Raw genomic sequence first — 22,751 nt, 5'->3', positions numbered from 1 at the left:
ATTAAGTGCTCAATAAATACAATTGATTGATTGGTGAGGCCTGGGCTTCCAGCCACAGAGAAGGACGGTGGCAGGAAAGGAGGACGGGAGGACGGGAGGACGGGTGGATGGCCTGGCTGATCACAGCCCCAACATCCTCTCTAGCTGCCTTCTCACCCGTCCTCTAACCCTTTGGATCTATTTTTGATCTATTTTTGATCTCCCCCCTTCCCCCTGACTGAGCCCCTTCCTTCCTCTCCCCCTTGTCCCCCTCTCCATCCCCCCCATCTTACCTCCTTCCCTTCCCCACAGCACCTGTATATATGTTTGTACATATTTATTACTCTATTTTACTTGTACATATCTATTCTATTTATTTTATTTTGTTAGTATGCTTGGTTTTGTTCTCTGTCTCCCCCTTTTAGACTGTGAGCCCACTGTTGGGTAGGGACTGTCTCTAGATGTTGCCAATTTGTACTTCCCAAGCGCTTAGTACAGTGCTCTGCACATAGTAAGCGCTCAATAAATACGATTGATGATGATGATGATGATTTTTGTTTGTTGCAATTCAGTAGATCTGCGTTCAAATCCCAACTCCTCCACTTCCCTGCTGTGTGTCCTTAGGCGACGTGCTTCACTTCTCTGGGCCTCAGTCTCCTCATCTGTATATGTGGGGATAAAATACCTGTTCTCCCTCCCACTTAGACTGTGAGCCCCATGTGGGACTGGAACAGTGTCTGATCTAATTCATCTCATTCATTCATTCAATCATATTTATTATGATTGAATGAATCATATTTATCACAGTCTTTTAGACTGTGAGCCCACTTTTAGACTGTGAGCCCACTGTTGGGTAGGGACTGTCTCTATATGTTGCCAACTTGTACTTCCCAAGCGCTTAGTACAGTGCTCTGCACACAGTAAGCGCTCAATAAATACGATTGATTGATTGATTGATTGATTAAGCACGTACTGTGTGCACAGCACTGTACTAAGTGCTTGGGAAAGTACAGTAAGTAAGAAGCAGCCTTGCTTAGTGGAAAGGGCACAGGCTATGGAGTCAGAGGACGTGGATTCTAATTCTGGCTCCGTCGCTTGTCTACTATGTGTCCTTCGGCAAGTCACTTAACTTCTCTGTGCCTCAGTTACCTCACCTGCAAAATGGAGATTAGGACCGCGAGCCCCACGTGGGACGTGTATCTACCCCAGCGCTTAGAACAGTGATTGGCACAGGGTAAGTGCTTAACAAATATCATAATAATAATACAATACAACAATAAACCGTGACTTTCCCTGCCCGCAACGAGCTCACGGAGTAGAGGAGGGGAGACAGACATCAATACAAGTAAATAAAATGACAGATCTATAATAATAATAATAATGTTGGCATTTGTTAAGCGCTTACTATGTGCAAAGCACTGTTCTAAGCGCTGGGGGGGGATACAGAGTGATCAGGTTGTCCCATGTGGGGTTCACAGTCTTAATCCCCATTTTACAGATGAGGTCACTGAGGCTCAGAGAAGTTAAGTGACTAGTTGCTGTGGGGTTGGGAGGAGGGGGAAGAGCAAAGGGAGCAAGTCATGGTGACACAGAAGGGAGTGGGAGATGAGGAAAAGTGGGGCTTAGTCAGGGAAGGCCTCTTGGAGGAGGTGGGCCCTCAATAAAGCTTTGAAGCAGGGGAGAGTAATGTCTAATTGATTTCTATCATTCATTCATTCAATCGTATTTATTGAGTGCTTACTGTGTTCAGAGCACTGGGCTAAGCGCTTGGGAAGTACAAGTGAGCAACAGATAGAGACGGTCCCTACCCAACAACAGGCTCACAGTCTAGAAGGGGGAGACAGACAACAAAACAAAACAAGTAGTCAGGCGTCAGTACCATCAATAATAATAATAATAAATGATGGCATTTATTAAGCGCTTACTATGTACAAAGCACCGTTCTAAGAGCTAGGGAGGTTACAAGGTGATCAGGTTGTCCCACGTGGGGCTCACAGTCTTAATCCCCATTTTCCAGATGAGGTAACTGGGGCCCAGAGAAGTGAAGTCACTTGCCCAAAGTCACACAGCTGACAAGTGGTGGAGTCGGAATTTGAACCCATCACCTCTGACTCCAAAGCCCAGGCTCTTTCCACTGAGCCATGCTGCTTCTCTATTTATTCTCTATTTTCTCAAAATAGATAGACCAGATTTGTGTTTTATCTAGCCCAGTGCTTGGTACAAAGTAAGTACTTAAAAGAGAAGCAGCGTTGCTACAGAGAAGCAGCGTGGCTCAGTGGAAAGAGCATGGGCTTTGGAGGCAGAGGTCATGGGTTCGAATCCCGACTCCGCCACATATCTGCTGTGGGACCTTGGACAAGTCACTTAACTTCTCTGAGCCTCAGTTACCTTATCTGTAAAATGGGGATTAAGACTGTGAACCCCACATGGGACAACCTGATCACTTTGTATCCCCCCCAGAGCTTAGAACAGTGCACATAGTAAGCGCTTAACAAATGCCAACATTATTATTATTATACCACCACTATGATTATTATTATCCCTTCACAAACACTTTACTCCTGAAAAAGAGCTAAAAAACGAATTCCCATTTCTGGTCAGGATTGGAGCCGGCAGCTCCCTCCTCTGCTTTCATACATTCAGTCAATCCCTCCTATTTATTGAGCACTTACTGTGTGCCAAACACTGTACTAAGTGCTTGGGAGAGGGCAATGCAACAATAAATAATAATAATAATAATGGCATTTGATAAGGGCTTACTATATGCAAAGCACTGTTCTAAGCGCTGGGGAGGTTACAAGGTGATCAGGTTGTCCCACTTGGGGCTCACAGTCTTAACCCCCATTTTACATATGAGGTAACTGGGGCACAGAGAAGTGAAGCGACGTGCCCAAAGTCACACAGCTGACAAGCAGCAAGGCTGGAATTTGAACCCATGACCTCTAACTCTACTGTGAGTCCCCCCCGTGAGACAACCTGATCACCTCGTAACCTCCCCAGCGCTTAGAACAGTGCTTTGCACATGGTGAGCGCTTAATAAATGCCATTATTATTATTATTATTATTATTATTATTATTATTATTAACTTCCAAACCCATGCTCTTTCCACTGAGCCACACGGCTGCTTCTCTAATAAACAGACCCATTCCCTGCCCACAATGAGCTAAGAAGAAGCAGTCAATCAATCAATCAATCAATCGTATTTATTGAGCGCTTACTGTGTGCAGAGCACTGTACTAAGCGCTTGGGAAGTACAAGTTGGCAACATACACAGACGGTCCCTACCCAACAGTGGGCTCACAGTCTAGTTAAACCCTGCTCCTTCCTACTTAGACTGAGCCCACTGTGGGACCAGGGATTCTGTCCAACCTGAGAATCTTGTATCTACCCCAGTGCTTGGTAAAGGCCTCGGCACATAATAATAATAATAATAATAATAATAATAATAATAATAATAATAATCGTATTTGTTAAGCGCTTACTATGTGCCAAGCACTGTTCCAAGCGCTGGGATAGATACAAGTCACAGCTGAGCTGCCTGTACCTCACGGCTGATAATAATAATAACAATAATAAAGAAGTGAAGTGACTTGCACGAAGTCACACAGCTGACAAGCGGTGGAGCCAGGATTAGAACCCACAACCTCTGACTCCCAAGCCCGGCCTCTTTCCACTAAGCCACGCTGCTTCTGGTGGGTGGATAAGGGGGTCACTTGAGTGCTTAGAACAGTGCTTGGCACATAGTATGTGCTTAAGAAATACCATCATTATTAGGGGCAGAAAGGGTGGGTGGGAGGATGGTGATGATGATGGTATTTGTTCATTCATTCATTCAATCGTATTTATCGAGTGCTTACTATGTGCCAGGCACTGTACTATGCGCTGGGGTGGATACAAGCATATCAAATTGGACACAGTCCCTGTCCGAAGTGGGGCTCACTGTCTAGGGAGGAGGAGGAGACCAGAGAGGAGAAGAGTCCAGGGGCTGGACGGTTCTCAGCGTGGCTCAGTGGAAAAGAGCACGGACTTTGGAGTCAGAGGTCATGGGTTCAAATCCCAGCTTTGCCACTTGTCAGCTGTGCGACTTTAGGCAAGTCACTTAACTTCTCTGGGCCTCAGTTCCCTCATCTGTAAAATGGGGATTAAAACTGTGAGCACCCTGTGGGACAACCTGATTACCTTGGATCCCCCCAGCACTTAGAACAGTGCTTTGCACATGGTAAGCGCTTAATAAATGTCCTCATTATTATTATTATTCTCTGCTGCCCCGATCTGAATGGTGTGGGAGGGAACCATCAGTCAATCCTGCAACTGATAGCATTTTCTGAGCTACTACAATCGATCAATCGAGCAATGGGATTTGAGAAGCAGCATGGCGTAGCAGCTAGAGTCATGCCTGGGAGTCAGAAGGTTGTGGGTTCTAATCCCGGCTCCACCACCTGTCAGCTGTGTGATCTCGGGCAAGGCACTTCACTTCTCTGGGGCTCAGTGACCTCATCTGGAAAATGGGGATGGAGGCTGCGAGCCCCACGTGGGACAAGGACTGTGTCCAACCCGATTTGCTTGTATTCACCCCAGGGTTTAGTACAGTGCCTCGCTCACAGTAAGTGCTTAAATACCACAATTATTATTACTATTATTTATTGAGTGCCTACTGTGTGCGGAGCACAATACGACAGAGTTAGTAGACAGTTTCCCTTACAGTCTAGAGTGGAGCTCCTCCTTTCATTCAATTGTATTTATTAAGCGCTTACTGTGGGCAAAGCACTGTATTAAGCTTTTGGGAGAGTACATACAAACAGACACATTTGTACCCATGAAGAGCTCACAGTCTAGAGGGGGAGAGGGATATTAATATAAATAAATACATAACAGGTAAAATAATGATGGCATTTGTTAAGCGCGTACTATGTGCAAAGCACTGTTCTAAGCACTGGGGGGATACAAGGCAATCAGGTTGTCCCATGTGGCACTCACAGTCTTAATCCCCATTTTACATGTGAGGTAACTGAGGCTCAGAGAAGTTACGTGACTTGCCCAAGGTCACACAGCAGACATGTGGGCAGGATTAGAACCCTTGACCTCTGACTCCTAAGCCCGAGCTCTTTCCACTGAGCCACCCTGCTTCGCTATTTTCCAGGTATATAGATATAATAATAGTAATAATAATAATGGCATTTATTAAGCACTTACTATGTGCAAAGCACTGTTATAAGCACTGGGGGGGTACAAGGTAATCAGGTTGCCCCACGGGGGGCTCACAGGGTTCATCCCCATTTTACAGATGAGGGAACTGAGGCCCGGAGAAAGGAAGTGACTTGCCCACAGTCACACAGCTGCCACTTGGCGGAGCCGGGATTTGAACCCATGACCTCTGACTCCAAAGCCCGGGCTCTTTCCATTGAGCCATGCTGCTTCTCCACAGATATTTGCTGTGGGGATGGGAGGGAGAATGAATGAAGGAGCAAGTAAGAGCGGCACAGAAGGGAGTGGGAGAAGAGGAGAGGAGGGCTCCGTTGGGGAAGGTTTCTCAATTGAGAAGCAGCGTGGCTCAGTGGAAAGAGCACAGGCTTGGGAGTCAGAGGTCATGGGTTCAAAGCCCGGCTCCTCCAATTGTCAGCTGGGTGAATCTGGGCAAGTCACTTCACTTCTCTGGGCCTCAGCTCCCTCATCTGTAAAATGGGGATTAAAACTGTGAGCCCCCCCGTGGGACAACCTCATCACCTTGTAACCTCACCAGCGCTTAGAACAGTGCTTTGCACATAGTCAGTGCTTAATAAATACCATTATTATTATTATTATTATTATTATTCACTGTCCTAAGCAATTGGGAGAATACAGGCCTCCTTCTCAGCAGGGTAGTCCCAAGAAGGGCAGGGAGTTGGTCTGATCAGTTCATCTTGTTCAGTTTTTGTTCATCAGTTCAGTGCTCAGGCTGCTATACTGTGTCTGTTATGTTGTACCCTCCTAAGTGCTTAGTACAGTGCTTTGCCGACAGTAAGCACTCAATAAATACGATTGATCATCATCAATTGTATTTATTGAGCGCTTACTATGTGCAGAGCACTGTACTAAGCGCTTGGGAAGTACAAATTGGCAACATATAGAGACAGTCCCTACCCAACAGTGGGCTCACAGTCTAAAAGGGGGAGACAGAGAACAAAACCAAACATACTAACAAAATAAAATAAATAGAATAGATATGTACAGGTAAAATAAATAAATAAATAAATAGAGTAATAAATATGTACAAACATATATACATATATACATTGATTACCTGGCCCAAAGTTTGGCACATAGTATATAATAATAATAATGGTATTTGTTAAGCGCTTACTATGTGTGTAGTAACTGTTCTAACTAGTAGTAACTTAGCTACCATGTACTACATAGTAGTAACTACGTGTGTAGTAGCTCCCCCTTTTAGACTGTGAGCCCACTGTTGGGTAGGGACTGTCTCTATGTGATGCCAATTTGTACTTCCCAAGCGCTTAGTACAGTGCTCTGCACATAGTAAGCGCTCAATATATACGATTGATTGATTGATTGATTGACTGATTGATTGTTAGCACTTTTCTAAGCGCTGGGGGGATACAAGGTGATCAGGTTGTCCCACGTGGGGCTCACAGTCTTCAACCCCATTTTACAGATGAGGGAACTGAGGCACAGAGAAGTGAAGTGACTTGCCCAAAGTCACACAGCTGACAAGTGGCGGAGCCGGAATTTGAACCCATGACCTCTGACTCCAAACCCCGTGCTCTTTCCATTGAGCCACGCTGCTTCTCTATATATGCATGTATGTATATGTACATATCTTTAAATTGTATTTTATAAATCACTTCATTTATAATGTCATTTAGTAATGTCTGTCTCTACACTGTAAGCTTGTTAGGGGCAGGGAATGTTGTCTGTTTACTCTTTTCATTCATTCATTCAATCATATTTATTGAGCGCTTACTGTGGGCAGAGCACTATACTAAGCGCTTGGAAAGTACAATTCATTCATTCACTCGTATTTATTAAGTACTTACTGTGGGCAGAGAACTATACTAAGTGTTTGGAAAGTACAATTTGCCAACAGATAGAGACAGTCCCTGCTCAACAACAAGCTCACACTCTCCCAAGCACTCAGTCCAAGTGTCTGCACATAATAAGCACTCAATAAATACCATTGATTTATTTATTGATAGTAGGTGCCTAATAAATACCATCATCATTATTTATGCCTGAGGCAAAACAGACATTTTCCACCCTCCAAGAGTTTGACATTTAATAGTGGAGAGTCAGAGCCCTGGGAAGGTAACACATAGTAACATTTGTCCAAACTTTGAGGCTGCACAATATTTCCAAGATGCTACCCCAATCTTCCACATCTCAGCCAGGGAATCCTTGTGCCTATCCACTGGCTTGTAACTACTATATTGTACTCTCCCAAGCCCTTAGTACAGTGTTCTGCACACAGTAAGTGCAGGGATTGTGTTTTACTAACTCTACTGTTCTCAAGCAGGTAGTACAGTGGTCCTCACACAGACAATTGCAAGCTCCTTGAGAGCACAGATCATGACTATTGATTCCATTGTACCCTAAGTGCTCAATAAATACTATTGATTATTCATTCATTCAATCGTATTTATTGAGCACTCACTGTGTGCAGAGCACTGTACTAAGAGCTTGGGAAGTACAAGTCGGCAACATATAGAGATGGTCCCTACCCAACAACGGGCTTACAGATTAGAAGGGGGAGACCACAACAAAGCAAAACAAGTAGACAGGTGTCAAAACTGTCAGAATAAATAGAATTATAGCTATATGGACATCATTAATAAAATAAAATTTTAATAATAAAATAAAATCAATAAATTAATAAAATTAATAAAATTTTATTTCAAAATAAAATAAAATAAATAAAATAGGGTAGTAAATATGTACAAGTAAAATAAATAAATATATGTGTACAAATATATACAAGTGCTGTGGGGAGGGGAAGGGGGGCGATGGGGAGGGGAGGAGGAGAGGAAAAAGGGGGCTCAGTCTGGGAAGGCCTCCTGGAGGAGGTGAGCTCTCAGTAGGGCTTTGAAGGGAAGAAGAGAGCTAGTTTGGTGGATGTGTGGAGGGAGGGCATTCCAGGCCAGGGGAAGGACGTGGGCCAGGGGTCGACGGCAGGACAGGCGAGAACGAGGCCCGGTGAGGAGGTTAGCGGTGGCAGAGGAACGGAGGGTGCGGGGTGGGATAGAGAAGGAGAGAAGGGAGGTGAGGTAGGAGGGGGCGAGGTGTGGGAGAGTCTTGAAGCCAAGAGTGAGGAGTTTTTGCTTGATTCGAAGGTTGACAGGCAACTACTGGAAATTTTTGAGGAGGGGAGTGACATGCCCAGAGCATTTCTGTACAAAGATAATCCGGGCAGCAGAGTGAAGTATAGACTGAAGCGGAGAGAGACAGGAAGATGGGAGAGCAGAAAGGAGGCTGATGCAGTCATCCAGTCGGGATAGGATGAGAGATTGAACCAGCAAGGTAGCGGTTTGGATGGAGAGGAAAGGGCGGGTCTTGGCGATGTTGTGGAGGTGAGAACGGCAGGTTTTGGTGACGGATTGGTTGTGTGGGGTGAATGAGAGAGTGGAGTTGAGGATGACAGCAAGGTTGCGGGCTCTATTACTATCTACTCTCTTGCTAGCTACAAAGACCTAGTCAATAGCATTGAGCTTTGACCAGGCCTTGATGGTCTCGGAGAGTGAAATTTCCTCCCATCAATTGTAAGCTCCTTGAGGAAGCAGCTGTGTTGTCTGATTTTATGGTAAATTCCCAAGCCTATATTACAGTGCATTGCCCTTGGTTAACATTCCCACTAAACAGTATTGAGGATGTAGAAAATCTATTAAGCACAAAAGCCTTGGGGATAATAAACCTTTCAAAAAATGTGAACAGCGGCAATTGTTATGAAAACTGAAAAGAACAAAACTCTGGAATTTGCAGTTAGGCACAATTGAGATTAAGAAGAATTTTCTACAAAATGTGTTCAATTGTGATAACCAACCATGTTTAGATAGAAAAAAAATCTAACACTGTAAGTGTAAAGATTTTGAAACACAATTCCTTCTGACCTTAGCGGCACCAGAAGAGATAGGTGAGATCTGATGGAAACAGGAGAAAATAAATCTATAAGATTATTACAAAATACAATGTTTTCATTTTAGTTTACAAAGGTGATAAAGAAAAGAGTTTGTGTAGCATTGGAAGGTACAGCCCTGGGTGACAAGTTATTACTATGGTGCTTATTAAGTGCTCACTAGGTGTTCAACACTGTGGTGACACGAGGTAAAATCGGACCCAGGGCTCACACAAAGGGGGCTCTCATCTAAGTGGGAGGAGGAGCAGGGAGCTTTCCCTATTTTACAAATGAGGAAACTGAGGAACAAAGAAGTTAAGTGTCTTATCTAAGGTCACCCATCAGGCCAGAGGCGGAGCTGGGACTAGAACATCTTGAGAGAGTTGCTTTCACCCGCCCTCTTCGCATCCTCTCCTCCACTTCTCTCCTTGATCCCCTCCTATCTGGCTTCAGACTCCTTCATTGCACAGAAACTGCCCTGTCTGAGGTAATCGAGGACCTTCTTCTCACCAAATCCAACAGTCACTGACTCTATCAATCCGCTCATTTGCTTTCGACACTGTAGAACACCCCCTTCTCCTTGAAACTTTAACCAACCTTGGCTTCACTGACACTGTCCTCTCTTGGTTCTCCTAGAACTGCTCCTTTGCAGTTTCTTTCGCTCCTCCTCTGCCTCCCACCCTCTGATATTATTACTCTATTTATTTTACTTGTACATATCTATTCTATTTATTTTATTTTGTTAATATGTTTGGTTTTGTTCTCTGTCTCCCCCTTCTAGAATGTGAGCCCACTGTTGGGTGGGACTGTCTCTATATGTTGCCAACTTGTACTTCCCAAGCGCTTAGTACAGCGCTCTGCACACAGTAAGTGCTCAATAAATATGATTGATTGATTGACAGCGGGGGTCTCTCAAGGCTCAGTGCTGAGTCTCCTTCTATTCTCCACTTAGACCCACTCCCTTGGAGAACTCATTCCGCTCCCGGGCTTCAACTACCTTCTCTAAGTGGATGATTCCCACATCTACATCTCCAGCCCCGACTTCTCTCCTTCCCTGCAATCTCACATTTCCTCCTGCTTTCAAGACATCTCTCCCTGGAAGTCCTACTGACACCTCAAACTAAACATGTCCAAAACTGAACTCCTAATTTTCCCACCCAAACCCTGTACGACACTGGTCTCTCCCATCACTCTAGACAATACTATTTATTCTGTTCTCGAACTACACTCACTCCCTTGGTGACCTCATTCGCTCCCACGGCTTCAACTATCATCTCTATGCTGATGACACCCAGATCTACATCCCTGCCCTGCTCTCTCCCCCTCTCTCCAGGCTCGCATCTCCTCCTGCCTTCAGGACATCTCCATCTGGATGTCTGCCCGTCACCTTAAACTCAACATGTCCAAGACTGAACTCCTTGTCTTCCCTCCCAAACCCTGCCCTCTCCCTGACTTTCCTATCTCTGTTGATGGCACTACCATCCTTCCCGTCTCATGAGCCCGCAACCTTGGTGTCATCCTCGACTCCGCTCTCATTCAGCCCTCACATCCAAGCCATCACCAAAACCTGCCGGTCTTAGCTCCGCAACATTGCCAAGATCAGCCCTTTCCTCTCCATCCAAACCGCTACCCTGCTCATTCAAGCTCTCATCCTATCCCGTCTGGACTACTGCATCAGCCTTCTCTCTGATCTCCCATCATCATCATCATCATCAATTGAATTTATTGAGCGCTTACTGTGTGCAGAGCACTGTACTAAGAGCTTGGGAAGTACAAGTTGGCAACATATAGAGACAGTCCCTACCCAACAGTGGGCTCACAGTTTAAAAGGGGGAGACAGAGAACAAAACCAAACATACTAACAAAATAAAATAAATAGAATAGATATGTACAAGTAAAATAAATAAATAAATAGAGTAATAAATATGTAAAAACATATATACATATATACAGGTGCTGTGGGGAAGGGAAGGAGGTAAGATGGGGGGATGGAGAGGGGGACGAGGGGGAGAGGAAGGAAGGGGCTCAGTTTGGGAAGGCCTCCTGAAGGCCTCCCATCCTTGTGTCTCTCCCCACTTCAATCCATACTTCATGCTGCTGCCTGGATTGTCTTTGTCCAGAAACGCTCTGGGAATGTTACTCCCCTCCTCAAAAATCTCCAGTGGCTACCAATCAATCTGCGCATCAGGCAGAAACTCCTCACCCTGGGCTTCAAGGCTGTCCGTCACCTCACCCCCTCCTACCTCAGCTCCCTTCTCTACTTCTCCAGCCCAGCCCGCACCCTCCACTCCTCCGCTGCTAATCTCCTCACCGGGCCTCGTTCTCGCCTGTCCCGTCATCGACCCCCGGCCCACGTCATCCCCCGGGCCTGGAATGCCCCCAATCCCTCTGCCCATCCGCCAAGCTAGCTCTCTTCCTCCCTTCAAGGCCCTACTGAAATCTCACCTCCTCCAGGAGGCCTTCCCACACTGAGCCCCTTCCTTCCTCTCCCCCTCGTCCCCTTCTCCATCCCCCCATCTTACCTCCTTCTCTTCCCCACAGCACCTGTATATATGGATATATGTTTGTACATATTTATTACTCTATTTATTTATTTATTTATTTTACTTGTACATATCTAGTCTATTTATTTTATTTTGTTAGTATGTTTGGTTTTGTTCTCTGTCTCCCCCTTCTAGACTGTGAGCCCGCTGTTGGGTAGGGACTGTCTCTATGTGTTGCCAACTTGTACTTCCCAAGCGCTTAGTACAGTGCTCTGCACACAGTAAGCGCTCAATAAATACAATTGATTGACTGATTGATTGATTCATTCATTCATTCAATCATATTTATTGGTGAAGCAATGTGGCTCAGTGGAAAGAGCCCGGGTTATGGAGTCAGAGGTCACGGTTTCAAATCGCGGCCCCACCAGTTGTCAGCTGTGTGACTTTGGGCACTTCTCTGGGCCTCAGTTCCCTCATCTGTAAAATTGGGATTAAGACTGTGAGCCCCGTGTGGGACAACCTCATCACCCTGTAACCTCCCCAGTGCTTAGAACAGTGCTTTGCAAATAGTAAGCACTTAATAAATGCCATTATTATTATTATTATTATTGAGTGTTTACTGTATGCAGAGCACTGTACAAAGTGTTTAGGAAGTACAAGTTGGCAACATATAGAGATGGTCCCTACCCAACAACGGGTTCACAGTCTAGAAGCAGCTTTAAGGAAGCAGCATGGCTCAGTGGAAAGAGCCTGGGCTTGGGAGTCAGAGGTCATGGGTTCTAATCCCGGCTCCGCCACTGCTCTGCTGTGTGACCTTGGGCAAGTCTCTTAACTTCTCTGAGCCTCAGTTACCTCATCTGTAAAATGGGGATTAAGACTGTGAGCCTCACATGGGACAACATGATCACCTTGTATACCCCTCCAGCACTTAGAACAGTGCTTAGCACATAGTAAGTGCTTAACAAATACCATTATTATCATTATTTATTATTAGAAGAGACAGAAGCACTTCTGTCTCTTCCCATTCCAGTCCGTACTTTGCTCTGATGCACTCCTCAAAAATCTCCAGTGGCTACCAATCAACCTACGCATCAGGCAGAAACTCCTCACCCTGGGCTTCCAGGCTGTTCATCACCTCGCCCCCTCCTACCTCACCTCCCTTCTCTCTTTCTCCAGCCCAGCCTGCACCCTCCGCTCCTCTGCCGCTAATCTCCTCACCGTTAGGCCTCGTTCTCGCCTGTCCCGCCGTCGACCCCCGGCCCACGTCATCCCCCTGGCCTGGAATGCCCTCCCTCTGCCCATCCGCCAAGCTAGCTCTCTTCCTCCCTTCAAGGCCCTACTGAGAGCTCACCTCCTCCAGGAGGCCTTCCCAGACTGAGCCCCCTCCTTCCTCTCCCCCTCCTCTCCCTCTCCATCCCCCCACCTTACCTCCTTCCCTTTCCCACAGCACCTGTATATATGTATATATGTTTGTACGTATTTATTACTCAATTTATTTTACTTGTACATATCTATTCTATTTATTTTATTTTGTTAATATGTCTGGTTTTGTTCTCTGTCTCCCCCTTCTAGACTGTGAGCCCACTGTTGGGTAGGGATCATCTCTATGTGTTGCCAACTTGTACTTCCCAAGCACTTAGTACAGTGCTCTGCACACAGTAAGAGCTCAATAAATACGATTGATTGATTGATTTTCAACAAAAACATTCAGTCCATGTCTCCCCACTCCTCACAATCCTCAATGGCTGCCCATCCACCTCAGCATCAAACAGAAACTCCATACCATGGGCTTTAAACACTCAATCAGCTGGCCCCCTCCTACCTCACTTCACTGATCTACTCCAGCCCAGCCCACGCACTCCACTCTAGGGCCAGTTTACTTACTGTGTCCTGATCTTTTCACTTCACCACCATCCCCTTTCCCAAACCCTCCCCTTAGCCTGGCTCCTTCCCCCTTCCTATATGCCAGACTACCATTCTTTCCTCCTTCAAAACATATTAAGGTCACATCTCCTCCAAGAGACCTTCCCTACTTAAGCCCTCTTTTCCCCGGCTTGCTCTCCCTTCTACATTGTCTATGCACTTGGATCTGTCACCTTTGGACATCTGATATTTGCTCCACGCCCTACCCCACAGCACTTATGTACATAGCTTTAATTTATATATCCTAAGTTAATCATTTATATTAAAGTCTCTCTCTCCCCTCTAGCCTGTAAGCTAATTATGGACAGGGAACCTGTCCTCTAATTCTGTTGTATTGTACTTTCTCAAATGTTTAATACAATGCCCAACACATCGTAAGTGCTCAGTAAGTATGACTGATTGACTGATTGCTAGAACCTGGGTCTTTTGACTCCTTTCAACTAGGTTACTTACTCCTTTCTCCATCTCTGAGAATTTTAAAGACACATTGTATAGGCCAAGTGAACCAAGCCCTTTGGGCACCCTAAGTTGGCTGACTTAATAAATTTGATTTTATCTTATCCTTCTGGAGTTAGGGTCTCCTGGAATTGACGTGTAAATTTCTGGAAACATTATGCAAAGTACAGGCAGGTGTCCTGGGATTTACTAAAAAAAGATGCACGTTTTTATTTTTAGCCTTAGACAAAGAAGAACAAAAACATCCAAATGGAAAGCATTAAGAAGCAGCATGGCTTAGTGGATAGAGCACGGGCCTGGGATCCAGGTTATGGGTTCCAATCGCAGCTCCGCCACTTGCCTGCTGTGTGACTTTGGGTAAGTCACTTCACTTCTCTGGGCCCCAGTACCCTCATTTATAAAGTAGGGATTGAGACTGTGAGCCCCACATTCATTCATCCATTCAATCATATTTATTGAGCACTTACCGTGTGCAGAGCACTGTACTAAGCGCTTGGGAAATACAAGTTGGCAACATATAGAGACGGTCCCATTGTATCCAACCCCGATTTACTTCATTCATTCAATTGAATTTATTGAGCGCTTACGGTGTGCAGAACACAGTACTAAGAGCTTGGGAAATTACAATACAGCAATTAAGAGAGATAATCCCTGCCCACAACGAGCTCACAGTCTAAAGGAGGGGAGACAAACATCAAAACAAGTGAACAGGTGTCAATAGCATCCATACAAGTAAACCAATAGCGCTTAAAACAGTGCTTTGCACATAGTAAGCGCTTAATAAATGTCATCACTATTATTATTATAAATAAAACAAATGACAGATATATACATAAGTGCTGTGGGGCAGGGAGAAAGGAGAAGAGCAAAGGAGCAAGTTGGGGTGACAGAGAAGGAGCGGGAGATGAGGAAAAGTGGGGCTCAGTCTGGGAAGGCTTGTATCTTAGTCTTGCATCTACCCTAGTGCTTAGTACAGTGCCCGGCACATAGTAAGTGCATAACAAATAATAATAACAATGATGGTATTTAAGAATAATAATAATGTTGGTATTTTCTAAGCCCTTACTACGTGCCAAGTGCTTACTACTGCTCTAAGGGCTGGAGTATTCATTCATTCATTCATTCAATCGTATTTATTGAGTGCTTACTGTGTGCAGAGCACTGTACTAAGCACTTGGGAAGTACAACTTGGCAACATAGAGAGACGGTCCCTACCCAACAACAGGCTCACAGTCTAGAAGGGGGAGACAGACAACAAAACAAAACATGTGGACAGGTGTCAAATCATCAGAATAAACAGAAGTAAAGCTAGATGCACATCATTGACAAATAAATAGAATAGTAAATATGTACAAGTAAAATAGAGTAATAAATCTGTACAAACATATATACAGGTGCTGTGGGGAGGGGAAGGAGGCAGGGCAGGGGGCATGGGGAGGGGGAGAGGAAAGAGGGGGCTCAGACTGGGAAGGCCTCCTGGAGGAGGTGAGCTCTCAGTAGGGCTTTGAAGGGAGGAAGAGAGCTAGCTTGGCAGATGAGCGGAGGAATGGCATTCCAGGCCAGGGGGAGGAGGTGGGCCGGGGGTCGATGGTGGGACAGGCAAGAACAAGGCACAGTGAGGAGGTTAGCAGCAGAGGAGCGGAGGGTGCGGGCTGGGCTGGAGAAGGAAAGAAGTGAGGTGAGGTAGGAGGGGGCGAGTTGATGGACAGCCTTGAAGCCGAGAGTGAGGAGTTTTTGCCTGATACATAGGTTGACTGGTAGCCACTGGAGATTTTTGAGGAGGGGAGTAACATGCCCAGAGCGTTTCTGCACAAAGATGATCTGGGCAGCAGCGTGAAATATAGACTGAAGTGGGGAGAGACAGGAGGATGGGAGATCAGAGAGGAGGCTGATGCAGTAGTCCAGACGGGATAGGATGAGAGATTGAACGAGCAGGGTAGCGGTTTGGATGGAGAGGAAAGGGCGGATCTTGGCGATGTTGCGGAGGTGAGACCAGCAGGTTTTGGTGACGGATTGGATGTGAGGGGTGAACGAGAGAGCAGAGTCGAGGATGACATCAAGGTTGCGGGCCTGTGAGCCGGGAAGGATGGTAGTGCCATCAACAGTGATGGGAAAGTCAGGGAGAGGGCAGGGTTTGGGAGGGAAGACGAGGAGTTCAAACTTGGACATACTGAGTTTTAGATGGCAGGCAGACATCCAGATGGAGATGTCCTGAAGGCAGGAGGAGACACTAGCCCAAAGAGGGGGAGAGAGAGCAGGGGCAGAGATGTAGATTTGGGTGTCATCAGCGTAGAGATGATAGTTGAAGCCGTGGGAGCGAATGAGTTCACCGAGGGAGTGAGTGTAGATAGAGAACAGAAGGGACCAAGAACTGACCCTTGAGGAACCCCTACAGTAAGGGGATGGGGAGGGGGAGGAGGAGCCCACAAAGGAGACTGAGAATGAACGGCAGGAGAGATAAGAGGAGAACCAGGAGAGGATGGAGTCTGTGAAGCCAAGGTTGGATAGCGTGTTGAGGAGAAGGGGGTGGGCCACAGTGTTGAAGGCAGCTGAGAGGTCGAGGAGGATTAGGATAGAGTAGGAGCCATTGGATTTGGCAAGCAGGAGCTCACTGGTGATCTTTGAGAGGGCAGTTTCGGTGGAATGTAGGGGATGGAAGCCAGATTGGAGGGGGTCGGGGAGAGAGCTGGCGTTGAGGAATTCGAGGCAGCGCGTGTAGACAACTCGTTCAAAGAGTCGATACAAGGTTATCAGGTTATCCCATGTGGGGCTCACAGTCTTAGTCCCCATTTTACAGATGAGGTCACTGAGGAACAGAGAAGTGAAGTGACTTACCCAAGGTTACACAGCTGACAAGTGGCGGAGCTGGAATTAATACTAATAATAATGATGGCATTTGTTAAGCGCTTACTATGTGCCGAGCACTGTTCTAAGTGCTGGGAGAGATACAAGGTCATCAGGTTGTCCCACGTGCGGCTCACAGACTTAATCCCCATTTTACAGATGAGGTAACTGAGGCCCAAGGAAGTGAAGTGACTTGCCCCAAATCACACAGCTGATAAAGTGGCGGAGCTGGAATTAGAACCCATGACCTCTGACTCCTAAGCCCGAGCTCTTGCCACTAAACAACAAATGCCATAATAATAATAAATATTATATGACATATCATATTATAGCATATATTATATTATATTAATATATGTTGCCGACTTGTACTTCCCAAATGCAGAATACAGTGCTCTGCCCACAGTAAGTGCTCAATAAATACGATTGAATTAATTATGTTGTATTACGTTGTATTATTTGTAATAATAATGACGATGGTTATTATTAAAAGCAACATCAGGTGAACTCACGAGAAATAGGCTCAAACCTACAACAATTTCTTACCATTTAACAATACATAGCTGGCTGTAAAATAGAGGACAGGAGCAAATTTCGACCCATCACTTTCCTGATCTCATTTTCGTTATTTTTTCCCCCCATATTCCCCGCCCCAACTCCAACCTTCCTCCCTCATCCCCTCCTCTCCTTTCCCTACCTGTCGGGTCCAGACTCCTGTTGCTTGGATACCGGCTCGGACGCGGAGCATCTCCGAGGCCGGCCCCGTTGCCTAGGCGACGGAGAGCGGTGGCTGCTGGGATTTGTAGTCCATCCTCCCCCTTCACTCCAGGCCTCGGAGAGACTACAGAATAATAATAATAATTATAATGGCATTTATTAAACTCTTACTTTGTGCATCATCATCATCATCAATCGTATTTATTGAGCGCTTACTATGTGCAGAGCACTGTACTAAGCGCTTGGGAAGTACAAATTGGCAACATATAGAGGCAGTCCCTACTGTTCTAAGCGCTGGGGAGGATACAAGTGATAAGGTTGCCCCATGTGAGGCTCACAGTCTTTCATTAAATTCTGGGAATTACACACGGCCACTGGCCAAAACTCCCAAGATCTCGTGATGGAGGAAAATAATAGTAATAATAATAATAATAATGGCATTTGTTGAGCGCTTACTATGTGCAAAGCACTGTTCTAAGCACTGGAGAGGTTACAAGGTGATCACGTTGTCCCATGGGGGGCTCACATCATCATCATCAATTGTATTTATTGAGCGCTTACTATGTGCAGAGCACTGTACTAAGCGCTTGGGAAGTATAAATTGGTGACATATAGAGACAGTCCCTACCCAACAGTGGGCTCACAGTCTTAATCCCCATTTTACAGATGAGGTAACTGAGGCCCAGAGAAGTTAAGTGACTTGCCCAGAGTCACACAGCTGACAACTGGCGGAGCCAGGGGAAAAGGATGCTCGAGGGACCAGTTCATTGATTCATTCCTTCAATCGTATTTATTGAGCGCTTACTGTGTGCAGAGCACTGCACTAAGCGCTTGGGAAGTACAAGTCGGCAACATATAGAGGCTGTAACTACCCAACAACTGGCTCACAGTCTAGAAGGGGGAGACAGACAACAAAACAAAACATGTGGACAGGTGTCAAAACCGTCAGAATAAATAGAATTATAGCCATAGGCAAGTCATTAACAGAATAAATAGAGTAGTAAATATGAACAAGGAAAATAAATAGAGTAATAAATCTGGACAAATATATACGAGTTTGAAGGGGAACGGTGTGGTCGTTGGTGAGCCCTCGCCCGGCAACCAGGCAGCATGGCTCAGTGGCAAGAGACCGCATGGGAGTTAGGGGTCATGGGTTCTAATCCTACTTCCGCCACTTGTCCGCTGTGTGACTTTGGGCAAGTCACTTCACTTCTCTGTGCCTCAGCTCCCTCATCTGTAAAATGGGGATGAAGACTGTGAACCCCACGTGGGACAACCTGATCAGCTTGTATCCCCCCCAGCGCTTAGAACAGTGCTTGGCACATAGTAAGCACTCAACAAATCCCATTTTTTAGGAGGTCTTCCCAGACTGAGTCCCCTTTTTCCTCTCCTCCTCCCCATCCCTGGGGCCCTACCTCCTTCCCCTCCCCACAGCACTTGTATATATTTGTACAGATTTATTACTCTATTTTACTTGTACATATTTACTACTCTATTAATGATGTACATATAGATATAATTTTATTTATTCCGACGGTTTGGACACCCGTCTGCATGTTTTGTTTTGTTGTCTGTCTCCCCCTTCCAGACTGTGAGCCCGTTGTTGGGTAGGGATTATCTCTGTTGCCGATTTGTACATCCCAAGCACTTAGTACAGTGCTCTGCACACAGTAAGCGCTCAATGAATACGATTGAAGCAGAGGAGCAGCGTGGCTCAGTGGAAAGAGCCCGGGCTTGGGAGTCAGAGGTCATGGGTTCAAATCCCAGCTCCACCGCTTGTCGGCTGGGTGACTTTGGGCAAGTCACTTCAGTTCTCTGGGCCTCAGTGACCTCATCTGTAAATTGGGGATTAAGACTGTGAGCCCCCCGTGGGACAAGTTGATTTATTCATTCATTCATTCAGTCAGTCGTATTTATTGAGCGCTTACTGTATGCAAAGCACTGTACTAAGCGCTTGGGAAGTACAAGTTGGCAACATATAGAGACGGTCCCTCCCCAGAAACGGGCTCACAGTCTAGAAGGGGGAGACAGACAAAAAAACGAAACATGTGGACAGGTGTCAAGTCACCAAAATAAATAAAAATAAAGCTAGATGCACATCATTAACAAAATGAATAGAATAGTAAATATGTACAAGTAAAATAAATAGAGTAATAAATCTGTACAAACATATATACAGGTGCTGTGGGGAGGGGAAGGAGGTAGGGCCAGGGGGGTGGGTTCCCAGACTGAGGAAGCCTTCCCAGACTGAGCCCCCTCCTTCCTCTCCCCCATCCCCCTCCCCACAGCACCTGTATATATGTATATATGTTTGTACGTATTTATTACTCCATTTATTTGACTTGTACATATCTATTCTATTTATTTTATTTTGTTAATATGTTTTGTTTTGTTGTCTGTCTCCCCCTTCTAGACTGTGAGCCTGTTGTTGGGTAGGGACCGTCCCTATATGTTGCCAACTTGTACTTCCCAAGCGCTTAGTACAGTGCTCTGCACACAGTAAGCGCTCAATAAATACGACTGAAGCAGAGGAGCAGCGTGGCTCAGTGGAAAGAACCCCAGTGCTGTATCCCCCCAGTGCTTAGAACAGTGCTTCGCACATATTAAGCGCTTAATGAATGTCATCATTATTGTTATTATTGAATGAATGAATGAACAGTGCTTTGCACATAGCTCTTAATAAATGAAATTATTATCTCTCCCTCCCCATCCCCCAGCCTTACCTTACTCTATTTATTTATTTATTTCACTTGTACTTATTTATTCTATTTATTTCATTTTGTTAGTATGTTTTGTTTTGTTCTCTGTCTTCCCCTTCTAGACTGTGAGCCCACTGTTGGGTAGGGACTGTCTCTAGATGTTGCCAACTTGGACTTCCCAAGCGCTTAGTCCAGTGCTCTGCACACAGTAAGCGCTCAATAAATACGATTGAATGAATGAATGAATGGGGAGGAGGACAGGAAAAAGGGGGCTCAGTCTGGATCACCTTGTATCCCCCAGCACATGTGTATATATGCAATAATAATAATAATGATGGTATTTGTTAAGCACTTACTATGTGCAAAGCACTGTTCTAAGCACTGGGGGTTTACAAGGTGATCAGGTTGTCCCACGGGGGGCTCACAGTCTTAATCCCCATTTTACAGATGAGGTCACTGAGGCCCAGAGAAGTGAAGTGACTTGCCCAAAGTCACACAGCTGACAATTGGCGGAGCCGGTATTTGAACCCACGACCTCTGACTCCAAAGCCCGTGCTCTTTCCACTGAGCCACGCTGCTTCTCATATAATACTCTTATAATACATACTTATAATAATACATTATAGTACATACTTATAATTCTGTTTATTTATATTAATGATATTTATCGATCTATAATTCTATTTCTATTGATGCTATTGATGCCTGTTTACTTGTTTTGATGCCTGTCTCCCCCCTTCTAGACTGTGAGCCTGTTGTGGGCAGGGATTGTCTCTGTTGCCGAATTGTACTTTCCGAGCGCATAGTAAGCGCTCAATTCATTCACTCATTCATTCCATCGTATTTATTGAGCACTTACTGTGTGCAGAGCACTGTACTAAGCGCTTGGAAAGTCCAAGTCGGCAACATCTAGAGACGGTCCCTACCCAACAGTGGGCTCACAGTCTAGACGGGGGAGACAGACAACCAAACAAAACATATTAATAAAATAAATAGAATCAATCAATCAATCAATCAATCGTATTTATTGAGCATTTACCGTGTGCAGAGCACTGTAGTAAGCGCTTGGGAAGTACAAGTTGGCAACATATAGAGATGGTCCCTACCCAACAGTGGGCTCACAGTTTAGAAGGGGGAGACAGACAACCAAACAAAACATATTAATAAAATAAATAGAATCAATCAATCAATCAATGGTATTTATTGAGCGCTTACTGTGTGCAGAGCACTGTACTAAGCGCTTGGGAAGTACAAGTCGGCAACATCTAGAGACGAGCCCTACCCAACAGTGGGCTCACAGTCTAGAAGGGGGAGACAGGGAACCAAACTAAACATATTAATAAAATAAATAGAATCAATCAATCAATCAATCGTATTTATTGAGCGCTTACTGTGTGCAGAGCACTGTACTAAGCGCTTGGGAAGTACAAGTTGGCAACAGAGACAGTCCCTACCCAACAGTGGGCTCACAGTCTGGAAGGGGGAGACAGACAACCAAACAAAACATATTAATAAAATAAATAGAATCAATCAATCGTATTTATTGAGCGCTTACTGTGTGCAGAGCACTGCTCTAAGCGCTGGGGGGGAATATAGGTACGATTGAATGAATGAATGAACAGTGCTTCGCACATAGTAGCGCTTAATGAATGCCATCATTAATGAATGGCCCGCACTCGCGGCGGAGGGGAGACTACAATTCCCGGCACGCAAAGCGCCCCCCTCCGCACTCACGGCGGAGGGAGACTACAACTCCCAGCACGCAACGCGCCCTGCCCCCCACCCCCGCCCGCCCGCGAGACTACAGTTCCCAGGAGGCCGCGCGCCCCCCAGAGCCCGTCCCCCCAGGCGCCTGGCTGTCGCAAAGCACGCCGGGGCCTGTAGTCCCGCGGGCGGAGGGGAGGGCGGCCGGCGCCGCCCTTGGCTGGGGTCCGGGGGGCAAAGGCTTCCCGCGCCGCCCGCGGCCGGCGCATGCGCCGAGCGGGGCCGGCCGTGACTTTAATGTTCGGGAGCTGTCAGGGAGCGGAGCGGGGCCGCCGCCAAAACGGGGGGCAGCGAAAAGCGGGGTGCCGGGAAGCATCGGCAGCTGCAGCAGCTCCAGCAATTGCAGCAGCAGCAGCAGCAGCAGCAGCTCCAGCAATTGCACGAGCTCCAGCGGTTGCAGCAGCAGCAGCCCCAGCAATTGCAGCAGCAGCAGCTCCAGCAATTGCATTGGCTCCAGCGGTTGCAGCAGCAGCAGCAGCAGCAGCAGCAGGTCCAGCGGTTGCAGCACTTGCAGCAATTGCAGCGGCGGCCGCCGGTCCCGTGGGGTCGTCCCCCCGTCCGTGCCCGTGGTGCGGGCCCTCGGTGCCCCCCCCCGGGCGTCCGCCGCCCCTGCCCGGGCCGCTGGTCCCCGGGGCTCCGGCGGCTGCGGCGATGATGAACAGGTTCCGAAAGTGGCTGTACAAACCCAAGGTGAGAGCAGAGCGGGCGGGAGCACGGGCACAGGCACCTCCTCCTCTTTTTCTTCTTCTTCCTCCCCTTCTTCCTTCTCCCTTCTCTTATTC

At 46.3% G+C, this 22,751-nt stretch overlaps 2 protein-coding genes across 3 annotated transcripts in view; one reads left to right on the top strand and one right to left on the bottom strand.

Moving 5' to 3' along the window:
- CFAP99 (cilia and flagella associated protein 99) overlaps positions 1–17,557 on the bottom strand; it is a 161,038-nt gene extending 143,481 nt beyond the window's left edge. The window contains exon 1 of the mRNA XM_038745561.1: positions 17,487–17,557. The gene's annotated coding sequence lies outside the window, so the exon portion shown is untranslated. The remainder of the gene's footprint in view (positions 1–17,486) is intronic.
- A 4,987-nt stretch (positions 17,558–22,544) lies between these two features.
- Positions 22,545–22,751, top strand: part of ZFYVE28 (zinc finger FYVE-type containing 28) — a 184,978-nt gene continuing 184,771 nt past the window's right edge. For both annotated transcript variants that reach the window (XM_038745215.1, XM_038745217.1), the window contains exon 1: positions 22,545–22,659. In XM_038745215.1, the coding sequence (XP_038601143.1) occupies positions 22,621–22,659 (39 nt within the window). In that variant the 5' untranslated portion in view covers positions 22,545–22,620. The remainder of the gene's footprint in view (positions 22,660–22,751) is intronic.

The sequence above is a fragment of the Tachyglossus aculeatus genome, chromosome 4 (genome assembly GCF_015852505.1).
Source record: "Tachyglossus aculeatus isolate mTacAcu1 chromosome 4, mTacAcu1.pri, whole genome shotgun sequence".
NCBI lineage: Eukaryota > Metazoa > Chordata > Mammalia > Monotremata > Tachyglossidae > Tachyglossus > Tachyglossus aculeatus.
Note: the sequence above shows the minus strand (reverse complement) of the source record. Positions and strands in the feature narration are given on the sequence as shown.